The following is a 22,291-nucleotide window of genomic DNA, read 5'->3' on the forward strand; positions in this document are numbered from 1 at the left end:
AAGCTGTATTTGAAGAAGAACAGGGATAATGATACCTCTTCCCTGCACTTTTGCCGTCTAAATGCCCTGTGGAGTGAGAGAAGACTTCAGTCCCTAGGCTGGTGAATCCCTTATCTTTCCCAAACATTAAATTAATTTTTAAAGCTATTTATTCAAAGTTGACTTAACCACTAGAATAGGAAAGATCAGACACATCAGCTGCAAGGAATGAAGTATGAGGAAACCCGAACTCTTTGACAAAGTATTCCTGGGAGTAAATGTGTTGAATGAAGCCAGCGGTAAATGATAAGGGCCTTTACGCTGTGGATGTAAGACAGCAATTTATCAAGAGTACGTGAACTCTCTAGTGGCCACCAGTCAGGAGGAAAGGAGAGTGGAGGAGGAGCCCTGAAAAAATACATTTGAAATACTAAAAAATGCATATGTGTGCATGCACTTTTAAATAACTGAGTTAATATGCAGAAATACTGGTGTATGAAGATAGGAGTTGCAGTGCACAGGTACAGCAGCCTGTTCTGTTACGGGCTGTGGTGATAGGAGGAGTGGTTGAGAAGGACCAGGCAGTGGTTTAGAGTGTGCAGAAACTTTGGGTACCCTCAGGTATGGTGAAGATTTGAGCCTGGTTGTTGTTATCTATTTGCCTGACTCATGAGAGCAGATGGCCATCTTTCAGGCTCACATGCTTACCTTTTTTAATCTCTGGAAGCTCCTACATGTATAATTTCTGACAGTTGATCTAAAGCTTTTGTGTTCCCTTAAGGAGCTCAAAGCACCTCTCATTTGTTATCTCTGTCATCTTTTTCAGCATCTCTTTGAGCCCTGTAGATTACACCATGTTAATTGTTTGCTTTAGAGAAACTGAGGAAAAATGTAATTACGTTGCCTGCAGTAGGGTTCCCAGTAGCTCAGATAAGGATGGCGACTAGAATGTACTATCTTGCTTGGCTTTTAGATCTAGGGGAAAGTTGTAATATCTTAGCATGGAGGAGAAAAAGGCCTTGTTGAAATATTCATTTCATTAAAAGCAGTTGCTCTGAGAATGGTCATCCTCTGTTTTCTGTACTGTGATAACAGAGCTGAAATATACAAATTCTCAAACTTTGATTTCAGTCACTCTTGTCTTATTTTCATCTGAAACTGAAGCCCTTGTGAGACTTATTAATAAAGTGATTAAATAAAACATGAATTTCTTTTTCTTTTTTTTTTTTTTTTTTGGTTTCTCCCGAATAACTTCTAGAGGACATGCCAGCAAATGCTATTATATATGAAACTATATAATGTTGAAACTAAATAACTGTGATAGGTGAACAGCAAGAGGGCACATTGAGAGAACTAAATTTTGGGATAATCTTCCTTAATCTAATTTAACTTGAGTTGAATTACTAGCCCTCAACATAGATGATAGCTTTCCCCATTCCCTCAAATTAGGCCTTTTACTCTAATCTGAAGAACATGCTCCACTTTCTCTTTAAACCATTCAGGTATTATATGGGATGAATCTTTCTCAGATGAATGATGCTGGTTGAGCCTACTCATACGGCCTGAATTGTGAATTGTTTGTTTATTCTTCAGTGGGGAAGAAAAGGGGACATTATGGTAACTTGGACTGAGCCCATAGTTCAATTAGCAAATTAACTAGTCAGGTTTTTAGAGCTAGCCACAGTGATTTAGAAACATCCTCAGTGGCTCTCTTTCTGAAAGTTGAATGTGTTTTGTATTAGCTGTTGTCTGCAATTTATACACACACTGAATTTTTTTAAAAGGTGAAACAGGGGAGGTGGGAAGAAAATTAGGTTGCAAAATCTTGCTTAAACATCTGTGGTTATGATCCATCCATCAGTAGAGATGGAGTCCTGATAACTTCCAGTAACTTGTTTCTACTTTCTTTCTCTCTGTTCTCTCCCTTTATCTCCTTACTCCCACCCACCTGTGGAACTTTGATGGGACCACCACAGCCTTGGATAAGCTCAGTACGCAGCACCTATACCACCCCACCCAGGTGGAGATCGTGCAGTCCAACGTGGTGTTCGACATCAGCAGCCTGATGCTCTATGGAACACAAGCGGTGCCCGTGCGGCTAAAGATTCTGCTGGACCGTCTCTTCAGTGTCCTGAAGCAGGAGGAGGTGCTGCACATCCTGCATGGCCTGGGCTGGACTCTGCGGGACTACGTCCGGGGGTACATCCTGCAGGTAGGGGAGGACGCTGCGGCTAGTGTCCGGGGCCAGTTCTTGGAGGGCCTGGATGAGAGCTGTGGCAAGCCTGGTCTCCTTTCTGCCCCTCACAGGCCCAGGCATGCACATCTGCTTCTGGTTAAAGTGGTCCTTTCAGTAGGCTTGTTGGGGAATTGGAAGAAAAGAGCTGTGTCCTGCAGGCTAGCATTGGGCCTCAGTGTTGTACATGAAAAAGGGAAAAGTGGCCTGTTGCCTAGTGTTGCTTTGTTTGCATCTTTTTGAGTTCCACTCTCTTTCCCTAAAATGTGGGCTTCTTCAGAAAGTCTTAGAGTAGCCGTGCTAAAGGGAGGGCTCCAAGGTGAGTGATGGATGTGTGAAAATCCGATGACACTTCACCTGGGTAGTAGGGTTCACACACGCGTGATTGGTTCGTTTGGCGTTTTCTTGGTTGTCTGTGTACCCTCACTATTTACTGCTTTTCTTTATCCAAATCAAAGGAAGAACTGTAATCTCTGAATTCTCTGCTTTTATAACCAGCAAACCCTCACATTCCAAAACATGCAGACATACTTATCAATTTGGCCTTCACAGCACCTGTTCTTCCAGCTTGAGCCCCTTTGTGTCAGTAGCACTTCTGATCTGGTAAGGGTCTTAGACTTTTCTGGGAGGCCCATAGCCTCCACTCCCACCCCACAAAACCTCCCCAACTTTCCCTGTCATTTTCAGTGATATGTCATTAGTCGTTTTGCACTGTGTACTTTGTCTCTGAAATGTTTTTATGGCCATCTGTCTTCCCGCGACCCTTGAAGGGTAAATGTTGAAAACAGCATCTTGGGAGACCCCAGGACCCAAAAAGACTACACTGGATGATGAAGAAGTGCTCCCTCCTGCCAAAGGAGATCACAGTTGGAGAAGGTAGAATCTGAAGTGATTTTTGCAATTTCTTATGGGGATGATACTGGAAGAGTTGGCCTTTTCAAAGAAAATTAGTTTTTGGCTCTGCCAGCCTTGTTTATTCCCCAAACCACCCTGTGCTGTGTGCAAAGTCTTGGCTGCCAGCATGGTATGTGATAAGTGGTGGGCCTCAAGCCTCCGCCTCGCTTAACCTGGCATAAACACACACACATTCCTGTCATTCTCCTGTGTGATACCTCCAGGTGTCAGCCACGCAGGCGAGCAGAGGCGAGATGGTGAGTGAAAGCCGGGAACGAGGGAGGGTAGAATAACCTGTGTGCTCTTGCAACTGTCTTAGTTAGCATTGAATCATGTCTCAGTTTAGTGAGATGTCAACTTGGAAGGCACAGAAAATTTGGCCCACAGAAGATGAGATGATGATGATAACAGGAATAACTATATATTATGTTTTTAGTGTATAGAAGACTTTCACAAGCATTATCTCATTTGCCTGAGGATGGGGACATTTCAGTGGGGTGAATGGAAAGTTAAGTCCTGGGTGATCAGGGGACTTGAAGGTGCATGAGGTCCAGGAGGGAGAGGCCAGGAAAAATAAGGCATGGGACCAGTTTCCTTATCCCTGCTTGTATTGGCCTCAAGATGCATTCAGTGGTACATCTTTCTATAGTCATTCCCATAATATAATTATTAATGTCCATTTAGGATGCATTTTACAGGAAGAAATCTCTTGCACATTTTTTAATGGAATTGTTAGCTTGGCTAAGCATTCTTTACTTTATTCAAAACTTAAAATATATGCTCCAATCTGGTACCATTTTCACGGCCACCACTCTGACACCTAGTTCTGTCATCAGTGCTGTATTTCAGTTCTACATGTATATTTTGCCTAGGATACCTGCAGCATATGCATGGTCTCTTTCTGTCCAAATAGACGTGTGTGCATGACAATGATTATTTGCCACCAATACAACCTAGGTCACTGTAGCATTTGATGATAGTAATAGAGACCCTGCTGGATGTTTTGGGGTATGGTCCTAATGTTCTGCCTTGACTACTGCCTGCTTTTCATTTTACTTGAAATTACTATTCAGATGTTAATTTTCCCCTAACATTTCACCACAATTCTAAGGCAAGCATAGAAAATATACTCCGTATCTCTTTGTAGGAGGTCCCAGGGTTTAAAGATACAAAATTGCAAGAGAAATTAAGAGGAAAATGCAGCAAAACAATAAACTAAACTTCTCATAATTTGGGATGAAATACTGCATTTGAAGAAGATACTTAAGTTATAATAAATTTTCATTAATTTAATGTAGGTTTTGACAAAACTTCAAATTTAATATAATCTGTTTCTCCAGAGTCTAGAATTGACATTTTAAGAAAATCATAGATGATTTTTACATTAGAGAAACCCTAGGTTTAGTTTCTGTCTTGTTTTATTGATAGGATTGATGTGATATAGATTTTATTTAAATGATGCTTTTTGTCATTCAACATTTATCATCTGTTCCTTATGAAAGTAGTTCTTTGTTTTGGAAAAAAGAGACTGAAGGATATAGAACCTACATGTAGTGAGAAAATGCTCATTTTGTTTTAAAAAAAAACAAGAAAAAACAAGAGCTAGGCTATAGAAATAAACCCTTTTCTTCTAAAGCATTGTGATTTGATTATTGGCCAATATTTTGAAAATTATATGTAGCAATGATAAGGTATACATTAATGCCATTGATATAATTATATATAATATTTTTGTAGAAGGAGCCCATAAAATGTGTGTCCAAAGGTTGTAGGACCCTATAATGCACTATTAGTGTACAAGTCATTTTATCTGTCTAAAACTCAATTGTCTTGTAGCCCTCAAGGCATCAATTTTAGCAATATTGCTCTCAACAACAGTATATTGAATATTATGTCAGTTAAAGGAGAGTAATTATCAAGGCAAGTTAGGGTGGCTGTTAGTGTTACCACATATCGACTTGGTTAGCAGTTGGCTATAGATTGTCTTACTGGGCAAATAAAGATGTACAGTAAGTTGAACTGGTGGAGCCAGGACATTAATTTAATTCTCTCTGGGCCCAAACCTATATCCCTTATATATATACAGCTACTCCTGGTTTCAGAGATACTTTGGAATGTGTAAAATTAGCAGGTGTCTCATCTGATTATGAAATTTTGAATGTGGGGGAAAAGATGTACAGGCTGTTCTAAACTATCATTTATAAGCATATATGAAACATGCTAGCAATATTCAAATATGTATGAAATGATACATGTATGTATCATTTGCAAGCACTATTAATAGGAAAAGGGAGACAGAAGAAGATAGTGAAACCACAGATTCATTTAAAATATTGGCAATATCTTGTACTATTTTGATGAAAACTACTTTTTACTTATGTTATTATCTTTGTAATTCATAACCTAGTCAGTTGGGTGTAAAATGCAGAGCATAACTTGGACTACAATGGTTCCAGAATACAGCTAATATCTTAAAGGTAAAGAACCCAGCGTTCTGCTATGTACCAATTAAAGTGTTCATTCACAAAGTACAGAAAAAGTGAGGTAAATTTTAGGCATAGTTCCACAAAACAAAATGGAAATATGCCATTAGATGCTAAAATCTATGCATGAAGAAACATAGGTGTTTTTTCTACTACTGAAGAGTAGTTCCTACTTCAAGTCAAATATTCATGGTATATTTATTGACAGTTAATAAAAGCAGTATCCTGTTTTTCCCCATATTCCCTGCCTTTGACCTAGGATATAAGAATATAGGTTATTATCACTATTAAATTTAATCATTTAAAAAATCAAGTTGTCATACAGTCTCTTTCCTGTTTGAATGTGTAACTGCCTGGCTTGGGCTCATTCACCAGCCTGTCTATGGAAATCTCATTTGCAAATGAGCCCTGCCAGAATCAGAGAACCATGTCAGACCCTCTGAATAACTAGCTGAGGTGTCAGCAGCCTTGTGAGAGGATGAACAATGATGCACATTTCAAATCACCTGTCTCCCGAAACAATCAGAACTAATAGAACAATCAGCACTTTAGAAGAACATTTCCTGGAGAGTTCTGGGGGCATTAGTCTTCCAGAGGTCCCACTTCAGAACTGGGAGGAATACCCTTCTGGATCCTTCTCTTAGAACCTTAAGATACACATTAGTGTACGAAAGGCTGTCAGTGGTTTGTGAGATTAGGTAAGTGGATTCCACCAGCATTTCCAATTCATAGCCTTTTCCTGTCATGCTCATCAGGAGTCTTCAATTACTGAACACACTCAACTCTTCTTCATTTTGGGGCATTTGCACATGTGGATTCTTCTGCGTGGCCTCCCTGTTCTTCTCTTGGCCTGTGCAATTTCTTGCCCTTTAGTAAAGTATCAGCCAAAGTCCTGTTTTTTCACAGAGACCTTTTCTATCCAGCTTAACCATTGTAGGTCTATCACAGCACTCCCAAGCTCCAATCCAATTTAAAATCAATCAATTAAGTCAACTGTTAAAATGTTTTTTTCTTGGCTTCCTCACTAGGGAATGCCACAGAGGCAAGGTATTCAATAAATATTTGTTAAATGAATGAGTAAAGAAACCTGCTTCATTTGGTATAGCTTGATATTTCACCATAAAAGTCCTGCAATAGCCGATAACTTCAGTTGGTCCAAGGGCCTTTCTGCAGGCTTCGGGGTACTAACAACTCTAACAGCCACTGTGGGCGGTTGAAGACAGTAAGCAGAGAAGCCAAGGCTTCACACCCCCTAGCTAGTGGTCTGTGTAGAATAAGTGTTTTGTGGTAACCATGTGGTAGAAAATATCAATATTAAGCAAACACTTGTACTTAAACAGCCCTTTGCGGAGCAAGTTCACATATGTTAGCTCTTTGAATCCTCTTATTCCATCGTCCTTTTGTAGATATTGCCAATGAATTAACATTTGGAGTACTTGAAACACAAAGAGCTTATGTGACTTGCCCATGATCACAGAAACTGTTAACTGGCACAGCTGATGCACTATATGTTTCATGAGGATAACAGCCATTTACTTCTTGTTCACCAAAGTGATCCACCTCCCAGTACCCAGCCTGGCACATGATAGTGCTTACTAAATATTGGAAGGAGGAAGTTTTGAAATCTGATTCGAGCGTGGGTCTCTGATTCTCTGGGCAGTGTTTTTGTTTGTTTGTTTTGTTTTTTAAAGACTTTCCAGAATATATTTTATGAGAATCTTGTAGCATCAGAGCAGTGTGGTTTGGGGGACATAGAAGGTCTGAGATTCCTAACTGGCAGACTAAGTGCAAATCTCTCTTGTATTCAGTGGCAAATCATCTCCACCTGACCTTAGGCCAAATTAGGAGAAATTGGTTCCTCTTTTGTGTTGCTTTTCATGGCTATTTCCTGATATTCTGTCCTGTTCCAGGTTACCTTTGCTTGCTCATTTCCATGATCTAAGTTTTTTTCTCTAGATTTAATGTTTATTATTAATGCTTCATTCATTACAAATTCTGGTTTGAGTTACCTTTTCAGGGATACATGCCTTTTGTAATTGACTGTAAAAAACCAAAGGTTTAGTCCTAATTACTAAGATCTAAACTATGTCACGTGCAGAGAGGGTGGGCAGAACTGAAGTTGCTTTTTTCTGGGTCCGCATAAGGATATCAAGTTGGATGGTAAAGGGGGCACTGAATATTGGGTAAGAAGATTTGGCTGAAGTCCCAGTACTGCCACTGATTATTTATGGGAGTATGGAAAAACTTGCCCTTCTCAGCCGTAGTTTCTTCATCTTTAATATGGAGATATAACCCCTTGTGCCTCTCTTGCTTTTGAATGGCAAAAAGATGAAATAATGTAGATGAAAGCATGTTGTAAACTCCTACTCAAGTCGGGATTTTTCACTCATATCTATGTATGAGCCTAACTCTGGCCAGTTACAGCAGAGACGCATCACATGACAACGTGTTTCTCTGCAGGTGTCAGATGCTCAGGAAAAGATAAGAAATACATTTTATGCTTTAGTTAATAAAGTAAACACTTGTTTACTGAAATGCTAGTCACCCAATACAATAGGAGTTTGTTTCTCCCTCTTATAGGGAGGAACCAGTCAGTATTCCTAGTTGGTGAAAGTTTTCCTCCCAGAGTTGATTTGATCTCCTCAAGCCTCTCTGGTAATTTAGAGCCACTGTTATTCTCTGGGGCCTCGGCTTCCCATCCAGGTGGCAGACCTGAGAGAGGGTGGAGGATCTGTGTGGGAAGTTTTTATGGACCAGGACCCAAGGTAGAGTGGGTCACTTTTTCCCACACGTCATTTATCAGAGCTTATATCTAAATGGGGCCATGTGATGGAGGGTAGCTAGAACATTAGTCCCAGGCTGAACAGCCACTCTCAGCTGTCCTCTGTACCACAGGTCAGTGCCCCATTCCAGGTGTGCTGGAATAGTAGGAAATCTGCCTGCCTTTTATACATTTGCACCAGGAGAAGCTAGAGCAGCATGGTGATGCGGTTAAGGCAGGTTCATGGCTTTGAATCTGGGCTCCAGTTCTTAGTAGATATCTGAAAATAGGCCCATGAGTTTATCTATCTAAGCCTGGGTTCCCTCACCTTAAAGCATGGATACTAAGAGTGCCTCATGGGCTGATTGTGAAGGTAAAATGAATGATGCATAGAAAGCATTTAGTAGCGCCACTTGCTATGCTTCCACTAAATGCTAACTATTAGCATGATGGAAAAGATGCTGATATAGACTATTATAGACTGTTGCCAACCAGGTCATTTTAGACCTTTGTGTACAAAGTAGCCTTAAATATACTGGATTTTTTATGCTTTACCTGGTCTCTTAGAGTGTCTTCCCAAGCAGTCAGGTAAAGAGTAGCTACTATTCAATTGTAAATAAATAATAAATACTTACACACATAAACCAGCATGTACATATGTACATAGTACATACTTGATTACAAATGAGAGACAGGAGAGTATAGTCACAAAGACTTTGGACCTTGGAGTAGGACAGACTTGGATATGAATCTTGGTTCACCTTTTGATAGCTCTGTTACCGTAGATAGGTCATATAAAATACTTAGCTTATGTTTCTTAGGTTAAAGAAAGATTTATATAAAATGTTAAATGAAATGATACCTATATAGGTTAAATGAAATGATATTTTATACAGTACTTAGTGCAGTAACTAGCCCACAGCACTCTTATTTTTATTAGTACGTTGTGTGTGAGTATACATATGTGATATTTTAAAAAGTAGTTACTTGTTCCATATATGACTATCATTTTATTACCTTTGCATTTCTCTATTGCATCAACTCTTCCACTACCCTTCTAAGCACCTGGCACAGAATGAATGACTAGTTGATAAATTTGTTAAAATGATCAGAGCGTCTAGGTTTTCACCCCATTAGAACAGACAACCTTTTTTTTATGGGAATTACCTGACCTTGCAGATTTTTAGGAAATGTCTGGAGCAGAAAGAAGAATGGATCTAGGTATAGATTCATTAGGTAGTCCTTCAAATAGCAAATTTTATTGATTAATTACTGTGTGCTGAGTATACTAAAGAAGATCTCTCAGGAGGCCCTCACTCTAATGGATGAAGCAACTATAAACAAATCATGCGAGGTGTATGATCACAACTATAGGAATGTATAGATGACCCATAGCACTGACACAGGAGAGGGCTTGTTTGTTTGAGTGCAGCTAAAGATTGGGTCATCACCACCGTGATGTGAGGTGTCTCTGCATCATGTCAACAATATGTGAATGTTTTTTTCAGAAGAGAAGGATCAAAGGTTGAATGGTCAAGATCCCCCTATCTTGGGCAGGGATATACAAAAAGTAGATGGTTCAGGGCACTGTATTAATGGTGTCTATTTTCCAGAGTGCTTGGACCACTGTACAGACACTACCCCAGCAATTCTCTCCTAGCCTTCTTATTAGAGAGTGAGTTTCAGAGACTGCTGTCCCTGGTTTTAAAATTATTGCGGCTGAAGGCCTCAGGCAGGGTCAAAGCTAGAGGTGGAATACAGGGATTTTGGATCCCTTGCCAGAGCTCTATTTGAACAGCAGTGAAAATAAACACCTTCTATCCAAGGACGTAGCTTGATATTTTGTGCTCAGAGTTAGAATAAAAATATTCCTCTTTACCCTTGCAAAGTAGAGATAGATAGCTCAGCAGATTCCAGGATGGAATGTAGAGACTGCTGAAATAGACCTGTGTCTGTGGGGCACAGAGAGAGGGTTTTTGTATTCCGCAGGAGAAGCAAAAATGAGCCCACAGCTCTCTAGCCATTTGCCATTGATAAGAACCAGTTCAGATTTACTTGAAATGGATGTTCTTTGTGATGACACTGATTAAGCCTTATGATCTCCAGAACTCATATATACTCTGTGTTGAATTTGAAGTGGAAAGCTCCTGAGCTTTGAATTTAGACCTAAGTTCTACTACCAATTAGCTCTCTAGCCTTGCAAAAAGTACGTAATTTCCATGAGCTTCCTTTTTCTGATGGGAAATTTTGAATGGGGTTTTGAGGATAAAGGGAAGTAATTTGTTAAATTCATAGTAGAACTCAGTAAATGTTAATTCCTTAAGTAGAGAGATTTCCCAGCCTTCCAGCTCCCGACAACCCTCAAGTTTGTAAAGCCTCAGAAGCTTTATGATTCTACATGTCCACGTATTCTATTTGAGTTACTGTGTGCTTTCTATGTTTTTCCCAGTCTGACGGAAAGGGCAGGTGGAGGATGAGAGGGCCTTGCACAAGAACTGAAATCTGTTACGGTGTATCAAAGAGTCGTGGGAAGGCTCACAAGACCCAGCCCTAGTCTACCATCTGTTTCTTTTGAGTGACCTACATTTCAAATATTCATATGTGGAATCATGTAGAAAGTGAGATGAGGATCCATGTGGAAGCTCTTGCTAAATCTGTGCAGATGGGACAAATATAAATAAAGATAGACTTATTTTGATTCATGTACAATAGCCATTCAGGTAACGCCAGCAGCAATCAGAAAATAGAACATGAGCCAATACATTTGCTAGTAGAATTAAAGTGACCACTGCCAAACTGAATTACTCTAGGAAGACCTGTTGAAAGAGGAGATTCTTAAGGAAGAACAAAGATATTGTTGCATAGTATAAAGGATAGAATGAACATTCTTCCATACAGGAAGAAGGCTATGTTAGGAAGAGCTGTGAACAAGTTTATAGGAGAGAGTTGTATTTCAGTTAGGTGAGCAGCATTGAGCTGTGGTTTAGGGGAGTGTGGTTAGGCTATGCCTGGGCCTATTGCTGAGAAGCTTTTCTTGATTCACCTTATGTTTGCATCACCATCCCTTTCTAAGGGAGTAGCTAATAATTCTTTTGGTTGCTGTAACCCTCAAACTTAAAAAGACAAATCACTGGTTAGTGACTTCATGAACAGCTGTTTCATAAACCAATCATTAAGGTCCTGTTGCTGTCAAGGATGTGTTTTCGCTTATTGGTGGCACTGAATGACCTGTCATGTTCTATCTGTCCATTTCCCTTCCTCTGTCTGAGTCAAGGTAAACTTGGTACGGGGAGACATGGAGAGTAGATTGGACAGTGATAGTTCTGCATTTTGGCAGTGGTGTGTCTTGCACAGCTACATCAGACCATAATACATAAAGCCCCAAAATAAGACAAGATACTGGCTGGTATGCATTTTCTATCCAAAGCTCATTTTCAGTTTACTGTGTGTGTGTCTTACCAGTAGCCCCCAGGAAAGCGTTTTTCAGAGACTTCGAGAACCAAAGGTCCTCTCTGCAAGGACATGCTTTCCCCTGGTTTCCTTGTTCTCATGTAATTTTCCCTCTTTAACGAAGCTATAATAATAGTATCACAGGCAGCTTTCTAGTTAGTATGAGTAATGTGGTTACTGTATTTTCTATTTTTATTTTAATATGCTTTTCCTACTGTGGATTTTTTTTCTTTTTCAATTTTAAAAATAGCAGTTGAGTAAATGTTGTAATTCGAAGACTCTGGGGCATCCTGTTCACCCTCTTTACGATGCAGTTCTGGAGGAGGACTGCCCAGCAGGCCTTTCTTTCAGATTCCTTATGGAATAAACAGGAGAATGTTTGGAACACAGACCACTGAAGATGTTGGCTTATGGTCAGGTTAGGCCAGGCTTTAGAGAATTTGACCTTTAAACAATAGAGTCCTATAGGTTTTAGTCTTTAGAGTACCCATTAATGTTAAGCCTGCTTATTTTATGGTGTGTTGATAAGACACAAAATTAGGTAGCCAGGGACATACCTTAAATTAGTTCATTCATTTGCCTCTTTTTAAGTATGCACCCATGTTTAGAAATTTTAAATTAACAACAAAATACACTTAAATTCTCCTTGAAAGAGTAATTAAGAGCTACTTGTCTCTGTGTCCTGTGATCTCTGTCAGAATTAGAGTTCCTGCTGAGAATATTCCATTGAGTCAGCTGTCACTCTACCAGCAGGGATTGCTTTTCCACATATTGACATGTGAGGGAATGTCTGCCTTGCAGTAGCCATGGACTTGTGCCAGATTTGAGATCCATAGGGGCAGTTCTAGGAGCTTTTCAATTCTGAATCAGAGATCCAATTCATAATAGCTGAGCCAGGGAAACGGTTGAATCTGTGGCCAAAAGCACGGTAAAAAACTTTTTTCCCTTTCCCTTTTGCAGTGCTTTATTGCTTTAAAATATGAGTGCCTCTGTCTATTGATCCTCCGGTGACTTTATGTTGGATTCAAATTGTGGTCTTTTAGGTGAAAAGGTCAGTGTTTTACTTATGCAGCCACACGCCAATGGAGATTAACTGAGAGCAGTACAAGACATTTGGGTCCTGCCAGACCTAGGGCACCTAGCCTTCTCCCTAGCCTTCTCTGTGCCTGCTACTGGAGAGGACGGTCCTGTCTTCTGGGAGTGGGGGAGGGTTTTGATTGACTGTGTGTTAACTGCCTCAAATCCATGGCCACAGGGTGAGTTAAGAACCCCTCAGAATCAAACATGTCATCTATATGGCATCACCTGATTTAGTACTTTTCCTCAAGTCTGAGATGTCTCAAGGGGCCTTTTTTCCCTTGCAGCACTGATCTTTCAATGAGGTGCTAGTGTCTGTCCTGAGGAATAGCAAGGAAAAACCATGAAGTGAACAGCTCTCATTAGGGGGGTAAATGTCATTAATGCCTTTGTAGCTTTCTGTACAATCTGAATGCTCTTGTCAAGAGACTGACTTAGTAAAGCTTCCTTTAAAATCATAGAAATGGAATTTAAGATGGTGAAGTTTAACATGTTAATTAAACAAGACCATTAGAGGCCCTTACTTACACTTTTTTGTAGTCAATTATGCTTGTGTCTGATAGGGACAACCCTCTAATATAAGGCTATTGAAAAGCCAACTATAAAAATCATTTTAAGGATTTGAGAAATACTTGGTTTACACTGACTCAACAATTTTAGATAATTTCAGGTGTTCTAGAGAGCAGATGCTTCTCTCTGTTTTAATTTTATAGGTAGAAAGCCCCATATACTTATGTACCTGACCATAATATGCATATTTTCATATATGGTATGAGAAAACACTAGAATTTCAAGTTAGTGAGCAGGTCAGTCTGGATTAAGGAAAAGTCTAAAACATATGTTTAATTAATTCTATTTTCAATACAAAAACAGAAATCTTTCTCCAGCCATGAATTGCCCTTAGGTGAAAGTCTAGTATACTGAAGCAAAATTTTTAAATGCAAAGATTTGCTTATTTGCAAAGTTCTCTAACTTCCCCAAACTTGAGAATTTCAGATTAATTTCTTGTCGCTGTGGATTGTTTCTGAGTTACAGAAACACCTGTGTTGAATAGTTGTTTGGTAGGAGGGTCAAGTGCAGATTGAAAATTGCCTGTTTTGTTATTCATATTAATTTTTAATGAAGGAAAATAAATTGAGACATCTGATTTGTTTGGGTAAATCCAGAAAACTTATAGGCAAGTTAAAGGTATTGAATGGAAATTAAGTATCTGGTACCCTTTATTACTAATTTAAGAGGTATAATTTCATGTATTCTGTTTATTTAGCATACAGTCTTTGTTTAAAATCCCACTAGGTCACAATTTTCCTTTATGTTGTGTTCTTTTATCCTATTTTGAGGGTTCAGGAAAATGTATTCATTCAAAAAATATTTACTTGAGTGCCTCTTATATTCAAGTTGTGAAAAGATAGACACCATGCTCCTCTATTACAGCTCTCAGTTTAGTGGAGATTGGGGCTCAAATTAAACTAAAGGAGAACAGAGGTCAGTAGTGTACATTTTCTAATGGTCAGTACATAATACTTAGTGCAATAATGAGTTATATGCAAATAGACTCTTTAGCTGTATTTCCAACTTTCATGAAAAGAAATTTTTAATTTCTTTAAAGAATTTTAAATGTTCCATGGCTTTCTTGGTTGTATTAATTCAAACTCCCAATACATGACTGACTAAACAAAATTAATTTTCAGCCCAGCCCCTGCTGTTTGAACTAAAACATTTATTGTAGTTTGAATTAAGAGATTTTGCTGTCTTATGGAAAGCCCACCTATTTATTAGATCTTAGAAATTAAGCCTCGAAGAGGTGTTTCCTTTCAATTCGTTAGTTCATAAATGTTTTGGCACATTAATAAAAACTTATTTTAAAATTTCCTTTTAGTGAGAATCCAAAGATGATCATTTTTAACCTCATCAAGATCATTTTGCAAAACTACCATGAAGTCACTCACTCAAAACAAGAAAATCTCTGTGGAATTGCTATTGCTGATACCACTTGGGGAGTAATTGAGCCAATTAAAATGTGGATATTAATGTTAAATTATGGTGCCTCTTAAAATAACATCAAATTTGGAATTAATTATATTCCCTTTGTTAATTTCCTTCCCTTAGTGCACAGCATTTTAATTTACCTGATTGCTTATTTGACTCATAAGTAAAATATGTGTGTAGTAACTAAGAAGGTGCCAGCAGGTTCTTCTTAAGAAAAGTAGTCTCAGATTTTGGCACCATCTGCTTTGTCCTTTTCTCTCTGTTCCACTTTCCAACTGGACCCAGGCTGTTAATATAAATTATGATTTCTGAGGTTCACATTTTTGGGATAACTTTGACAAAGAGATATCTGGAGTATCAAGATTATCAAAAATGTACAGTAAAACTTCTTCATAAATGTTTTTCAAGACACCAAGTGGAAGCTTTAGTGCATTGTATTTTCCATATGGAAAAGTATCTGGGACCTGAAAGGGGCACACCCTTGCAAGGAGAATACTTCTTAAAAAGGAGCTTTAAAGAATTCTATGCTATAGGGTTTCTATACATGATTTACTCACTTGAGCATATTACTTTAAGGGCCCAAACAGTATCCTGAGTATAAGTTACAGTTGTCTAGACCTGAGAAGTGTCTTATAGTTTTAGGTTTTCCTATGCTACAGGTCAAATATGTTTTGCTATGACATTTATTTTAGTCAGGAGTTGGCTTTTGTCAAAATCATTGGTTTGGGTTTCTTCATGAAAGGTAAATGTACTTTCTCCCTCGTGTTATTTTATATTACTAGAAAGTCAAGATGGTTGAGTATATCTTATTTATTAATTTTTTTGAGGTTTAATCAACATACACTATTATGAGTTTCAGATGTACAACATAATGATTGAACTTTTGTATACAATGCAAAATGATCACCACAGTAAGTCTAGTTACCATCTGTCACCACACGAAATTAATGCAGTATTCCTGGCTATATTCACTATACTGTGTATTGTATCCCCATGACTTATTTGTTTTATAACTGGAAGTTTGTACTTCAACAACAACCAGTGTATTCTCTGTATCTGTGAGTCTGGGTGGTGTTTTGTATTTTTTTGTATTGTTTTTGCTTTTTAGATTCCACATATAAGGGAAACCATACAGTTATTTGTCTTTCTCTGACTTATTCGTGTAAGTGTGATATCCTCAAAATCCATCCATGCTGTCACAAATGGCAGATACTTTTTCTTTTTTATGGCTAAGTACTATTCCGTGTGTGTGTGTCTATACATGTGTGTGAATACACGTGTGTGTGTATGTGTGCATGTGCTTGCATACTACATCTTCTTTATCCATTCATCTTTCAGTGGACACTTAAGTTGTTTTTGTACCTTGGCTATTGTAATTAACAGAGCAATGAACATAAAGGTGCATATATCTTTTCTAATTAATGTTTTCGGTTTCTTTGGCTATATACTTAGTAATGGAAATGCTGGAACATATGGTAGCTCTATTTTTTATTTTTTGAGGAACCTCCTTACTGTTTTCCATAGTGGCTGCTCCATTTTACAATCCCATAAGCACTTGTTATTTACTGTGTTTTTGGTAATAGTCATTCTCACAGGTGTAAGGGGATATCTCATTGTGTTTTTGATGTGCATTTCCCTGATGCTTAGTGATTTTGAGCATCTTTTCATGGGCCTATTACCATACAAATACAGTAGTACTGACTGTATTCTTCATGCTTACTTATTTTATAACTAGAAGTTCATATCTCTTGATCCCATTCACCCATTTTTCCCTTGCTCCCAATCCTTCTCCTCTCTAGCAATCACCAATCTGTTCTCTGTATCTACAAGTCTGGTTTGGCCATCTGTATCTTCTTTGGAAAATGTCTATTCAGATCCTCTGCTCATTTTCCCGCCATACTGTTTTTTTTCCTTGTTACTGAGTTTATGGTTTTTTTACATATTTTATGTATTTACCCTTTATTGGATATATGACTTGCAAATGTCTAATATTTAGAAGGTTGCCTTTTCATTTTGTTGATGGTTTCCTTCACTGTGCAGAAGCTTTTTGGCTTGATATAGTCCTTTTTGCTTGTTTTTGCTTTTGTTTTCCTTGCCTTTGGAGTCACATCCAAAAACGCATCACTAAAGACTGGTGGATGGAGCCTAGCACCTATATTTTCTTCTAGAAGTTTTGTGGTTTTAGGTCTTACATTCAAATCTTTATTTCATTTTGAGGCAATTTTTTAAAAAAGTTTAAGATAGTGGTCTAATTCCTTTGTTTTGCATGTAGTTGTCCAGTTTTCCCAGCATGATTTATTGAAGAGAATGTCCTTTCCCCACTGTAAACTGTTGACTTCTATGTGAAAATTAATTGACCATATTTCTGGGTTGGTTTCTTTGTGGGTTTATTTCTGGGCTCTCTATTCTGTTACATTTATCTATGTTTCTATTTTGGTGCCAGTACCATACTGTTTGGATTAGTATAGATTTGTGGTAAAGTTTGGAATTAGGGAGCATGATACCTCTGGCTTTGTTCTCCTTTGACAAGATTGTTTTGGCTATTCAGGGTCTTTCGTGGTTCCTTATAAATTTTAGAAGTATTTGTTGAAGTTCTGTGGAAAATACCATAGAATTTTTACAGGGATTGCGTTGAATTGTTAGATTGCTTTGGGTGGTATGGACATTTTAACAATACTAATTCCTCCAAACCATGAGCATGGAATATCTTTACATTTATTTGTGTTAGCTTGTTTGTTTCATCAATGTCTTACAGTTTTTGGTGAACAGGTATTTTGCCTCATTAGTTAAATTTATTCCTCACCACTTTATTCTTCATGATGCAGTTATAAATAGGACTGTTTTCTTTATTTCTCTGAGAGCTCATTATTAGTATATAGAAATGCAACAAATTTCCATATAGTGGTTTTGTGTCCTTCAGCTTTACTGAATTCATTTATTATTTCCAACAGGTTTTGTTTTGTTTTGGGTTTTTGGTGGAACCTTTAGGGTACTCTTTGAGTATCACAGTATCTGCAAATAATGACAGTTGTACTTCTTCCTTCCTAATTTGTATGCCTTTTATTTCTTTTCCTGCCTACTTGCTTTGATTAAGAATTCTAATGTTATGGTGAATAAAAGTGAGGAGAGTGGGTGTCCTTTTCTTGTTCCTGATATTAGCAGTAAAGCTTTCATCTTTACACTGTTGAGTATGGTATCATCTGTGAGTTTGTGATATATGGCCTTTATGTTGAGGTCTCATGTTCCCTCTATACCATTGTTGAAAATTTTTATCATGAATTGCTGTTGAATTTTATCAAATGCTTTTTCTGCATCTACTGAGATGTATATATTGTTTTTACCTTTCATTTTGTTAATGTGGTATGTGTGTCATGTTGATTGATTAGAGGATATCAAACTATCCTTGCATCCCTGGAAAAAATCCCACTTGATCATGGCTTATGATTCTTTTAAGGATTTTTGCATCTATGTTCATCAGGTTACTGACCTGTAGTTTTATTTTTCCTGGTGTCCTTACATGGTTTTGGTATCAGTGTAGTGCTGGTCTCATAAAATGAGTTTGGAAAGCATTCCTTCCTCTTCAGTTTTTTGGAAGAGTTTGATAAGAATAGATCTTAAATCTTTGTTTGGTAGAATTCACCTGTGAAGCTATCTGGTATTAGACTTTTGTTTGTTAAGAGGTTTTTGATACTGATTGAGTCTCATTATTAGTAATTGATCTAATTCAGATTTTCTGTTTCTTCATGATTTAGTCTTGGATGATTGTAATTTTCCAGGAATTTCTCCATTTCTTCTAGGCTATCCAATTTGTTGGAATACAGTTGTCATAGTATTCTGTTATGATCCTTTGTATTTCTGTGATATCAGTTGTAACTTTTCCTCTTTCATTTCTTATTCTATTTTGTTAAGTCCTCTCTCTTTTTTCTTGATGAGTCTAGGTAAGTTTTGTGTATTTTATCTTTTCAAAGAATCAGCTCTTAGTTTTATTTATCTTTTCTATTGTGTTTTTACTATTTAATTTATTCTCTGACATTTATTATTTCCTTCTTTCTACTAATGAACTTCTATTGTTCTTTTTCTAGTGCTTGGAGGTGTAAAGTTAAATTGTCTTTTTGAGAATTCTCTTTTTTTTTGAGGTAGACCTGTATTGCTATGAAATTCCCTCTTAGAACCACTTTTTTCTGCATCTTCTAGGTTTGGTATGTTGTATTTCTGTTTTTATTTGCCACTAGGTATTTTTAAAATTTCTCCTTTGATTTCCTGTGTGACCCAGTAGTTGTTTAGTAACAGGTTTTTTAATAACCATGTATTTGTAGTCTTTCCAGTTTTCTTCTTGTAATTGATTTCTTGTTTTATACCACTGTGGTCAAAAAAAGATGCTTTACATGATTTCAGTCTTCTTGAATTCATTGAGACTTGTTTTGTGGCTTAACATGTGTTCTTTCCTGAAAAATGTGTATTCTGCTGCTTTTGGATGGAGTGTTCTGTATGTGGCTCTTAAAACCATCTGGTCTAATATGTCATTTAAGGCTGGTATTCCCTTATTGACTTTCTGTCTGGATGAACTATATATTGATGTAAGTAGGTTGTTAATGTCCCTTACTATTATTGTATTGCTGTCAATTACTCCCTTTAGTTCTGTTACTATTTGTTTTATAAATTTAGGTGCTATTCTGGGTGCATATATATTTATATGTTATATCTTCTTGCTAGATTGACCTCTTTATCATTATATACTATTCCTCTTTGTCTTTTAATACAGCCTTAGTTTTAAAGTCTATTTTGTCTTATATAAGTTTAGCTACACCAGAATTCTTTTTGTTTCTGTTTGTGTGAAATATGTTTTTCCACCCCTTCCCTTTCACTCTGTGTATGTCCTTACTTCTGGAGTGAGTCTCTTGTAGGTAATATAAAGATGTGTCTTTTTTTATTCAAGTACGGTTGACATATGATATTGATGTGTCTTGTTTTTATCCATTCAGCTACCCTATGAGTTTGGAAAGCATTCCTTCCTCTTCAGTTTTTTGGAAGAGTTTGATAAGAATAGATCTTAAATCTTTGTTTGGTAGAATTCACCTGTGAAGCTATCTGGTATTAGACTTTTGTTTGTTAAGAGGTTTTTGATACTGATTGAGTCTCATTATTAGTTTTGACTGGAGAATTCAGTCCATGTGCATTTAAAGTAATTATTGATAGGTGTGTACTTATTGCCATTCTCTTAATTGTTTTCTGGCTGCTTTTGTAGTTCTCTGTTCTTTTCCTCACTTTTCTCTCTTCTTTTGTGGCTTAATGACTTTCTTTAGTGTTTAGATTCCTTTCTTCTTTTCTTTTGTAAATTTACTGCAACTTTTTGCTTTGCAGTTACCATGAGGTCACATATATCATCTTATGTGATATAATAATCTATTTTAAGTTTATAGCAACTTAAATTTGAACACATTCCAAGACTGTTTACTTCCCTCACATTTTATATGTCACATATAAAATGTTCCTAGACATTTTATGTTTTTGATGTCACATTTTACATCGTTTTATATTATGTATCTCTTAGCTAATTATTTTAGTTTTGGTAATGTTATAATTTTTGATTTTCTATCTTCACGTGAGATGGTAGGATTTAAACACTTGTGTTATATGGTGACAACAGTAAGATGTAATTTTTCTACAGTGTTCTGTCATTTATTGAGATAAATATCTGATAATAATTTTGCTTTGTAAATATTATATAAATGCTGAGGAGGGCTTGGAGAATCATGGTTTGGTTTTTTGTTGTTGTTACCCACTTATTTATAGCAAAATTTGTGAAAAAATAATATGCAGATGTTAAATACAAGAATACATTGTAATGCTTTTCTAAATAATACTACAGTGTTTTGAGAGAGAAGCAAGACTGAATGTACTTATGCATTGAGTAACATCAGACTTCCATAGTATATATTGAAAGATAGGCCTTATAGTTTTTGTATGCATAATCTTTTTGCATTGTTATTATAGAATTAAAGCATATTTTCCTACATAATAACTGTATGAATTGTATATATAGCTTCCCTTAGAGTACTTGAAAAAAACCTAATGATGTTAAGTCTGGAACCTCTAGGTCTACTTCAGGAGCATTTTTCTTCTGGATAAAAGAGAGTTTTATGCTAATATGTTAAGTGTCATATTTTAAATATTTAGTTTTCATAATAATGATATACTAAACAGAGGGAATTCCTCCTATATAACTGAACTAACCTTGAGGAGCATACAGTTCAGTATGTAAAACAGATAGGTAATATAAACAGATTAAAAAACTGCTTGTATTAAAGGTTTAGTTTAAAACAAACACCAAAATTTGGCTTAGAAAGTGTTTCAAGATTTTCTCATTTCTTTCCCAAATTTATCTCTGAGGTAGGGTTGGGGGCCGGGGGGATAAACATGTGAAGATTCATGTCTGTTCATTTGAAGTAGAGTATTAGCTTGAGTTAGAATTCTATGAGGTATTTATGGGATATAAACAGCGCTTTATTTAATGTTTTAGTTTCTGTGGACTGGGCTTAAACACAAGACTCTGAGAGAAAAAGGATAATATTTTTTTTCTCTATGTCAAATAGGTTCTGCATTTCATGATAATGAAAAGAAAGGAAAACAAATGAACCCACAGACAAAAGTCCATGTTTTGTGAGTCTTAAATTACAGGTCAGAAAAATGTATTTAGATATAAGAAAGATTCTTATACCTCAGCTTATTAGTGATTTTCTTTTAAGACCTTCTACAGAAAACAATATTCACCACAAGAAAGTTCACACTGGGTATTTTGGATGGATTTTATATAACTTTACCATCTTGTATTTTACACAGTATTGTATGCCCTTAACAAAGTCAGTAAGACTTTGAAATATGGAATAGTCTAAAGGAGTATTGGGAGAATTCTAGAAAGGTGGAATAGAACCAGAGTACCAAGGGCATTGATTAGCAGGTCAGAGTTTTATTTTATTGGAAGTTTGATACTTTTTAAGTAAGTCATGAGTATATCAGTTATTTCCTGCTGCATGACAAACCACCCCCAAATTTGGTGGCTTAAAACAACTATCATTTTATTATTGTTCAGACGTTTGTGGATCAACTGGGAGGTTCTCCAGTGAGCTGGTACATTGATGGCAGGGGGAGGTGGACTGGTTGGTCTAGGGTGGACCTACATATCTGGCTGTACACGTCTGGCTGTTGGGTGAGTACTGGCTGTTGGATAGGACAGTGGATGCAATTGGGTGTGATAGTGCCCATTAAGCATTTTAGCTTGGTCTTGTTCACATCCAAATTGTTTCAGCAGTCTGAGAAACAGCAGAATGAGTGAAGTCCACACAGGCAAGAGCTTTTAAGGTGTCTGCTTGCTTCATATTTACTAATATCCCATTGACCAAAGTGGATCACATTGCAAAGCCCAGG

At 37.1% G+C, this 22,291-nt stretch overlaps 1 protein-coding gene across 18 annotated transcripts in view; it reads left to right on the forward strand.

Moving 5' to 3' along the window:
• Positions 1–22,291, forward strand: part of BNC2 (basonuclin zinc finger protein 2) — a 429,408-nt gene that overhangs the window by 282,401 nt on the left and 124,716 nt on the right. For all 18 annotated transcript variants that reach the window (XM_073228467.1, XM_073228463.1, XM_073228464.1 and 15 more), the window contains one exon: positions 1,956–2,191. In XM_073228467.1, the coding sequence (XP_073084568.1) occupies positions 1,956–2,191 (236 nt within the window). The remainder of the gene's footprint in view (positions 1–1,955; positions 2,192–22,291) is intronic.

Source organism: Manis javanica, chromosome 2 (genome assembly GCF_040802235.1).
Source record: "Manis javanica isolate MJ-LG chromosome 2, MJ_LKY, whole genome shotgun sequence".
NCBI classification, from domain to species: Eukaryota; Metazoa; Chordata; class Mammalia; order Pholidota; family Manidae; genus Manis; species Manis javanica.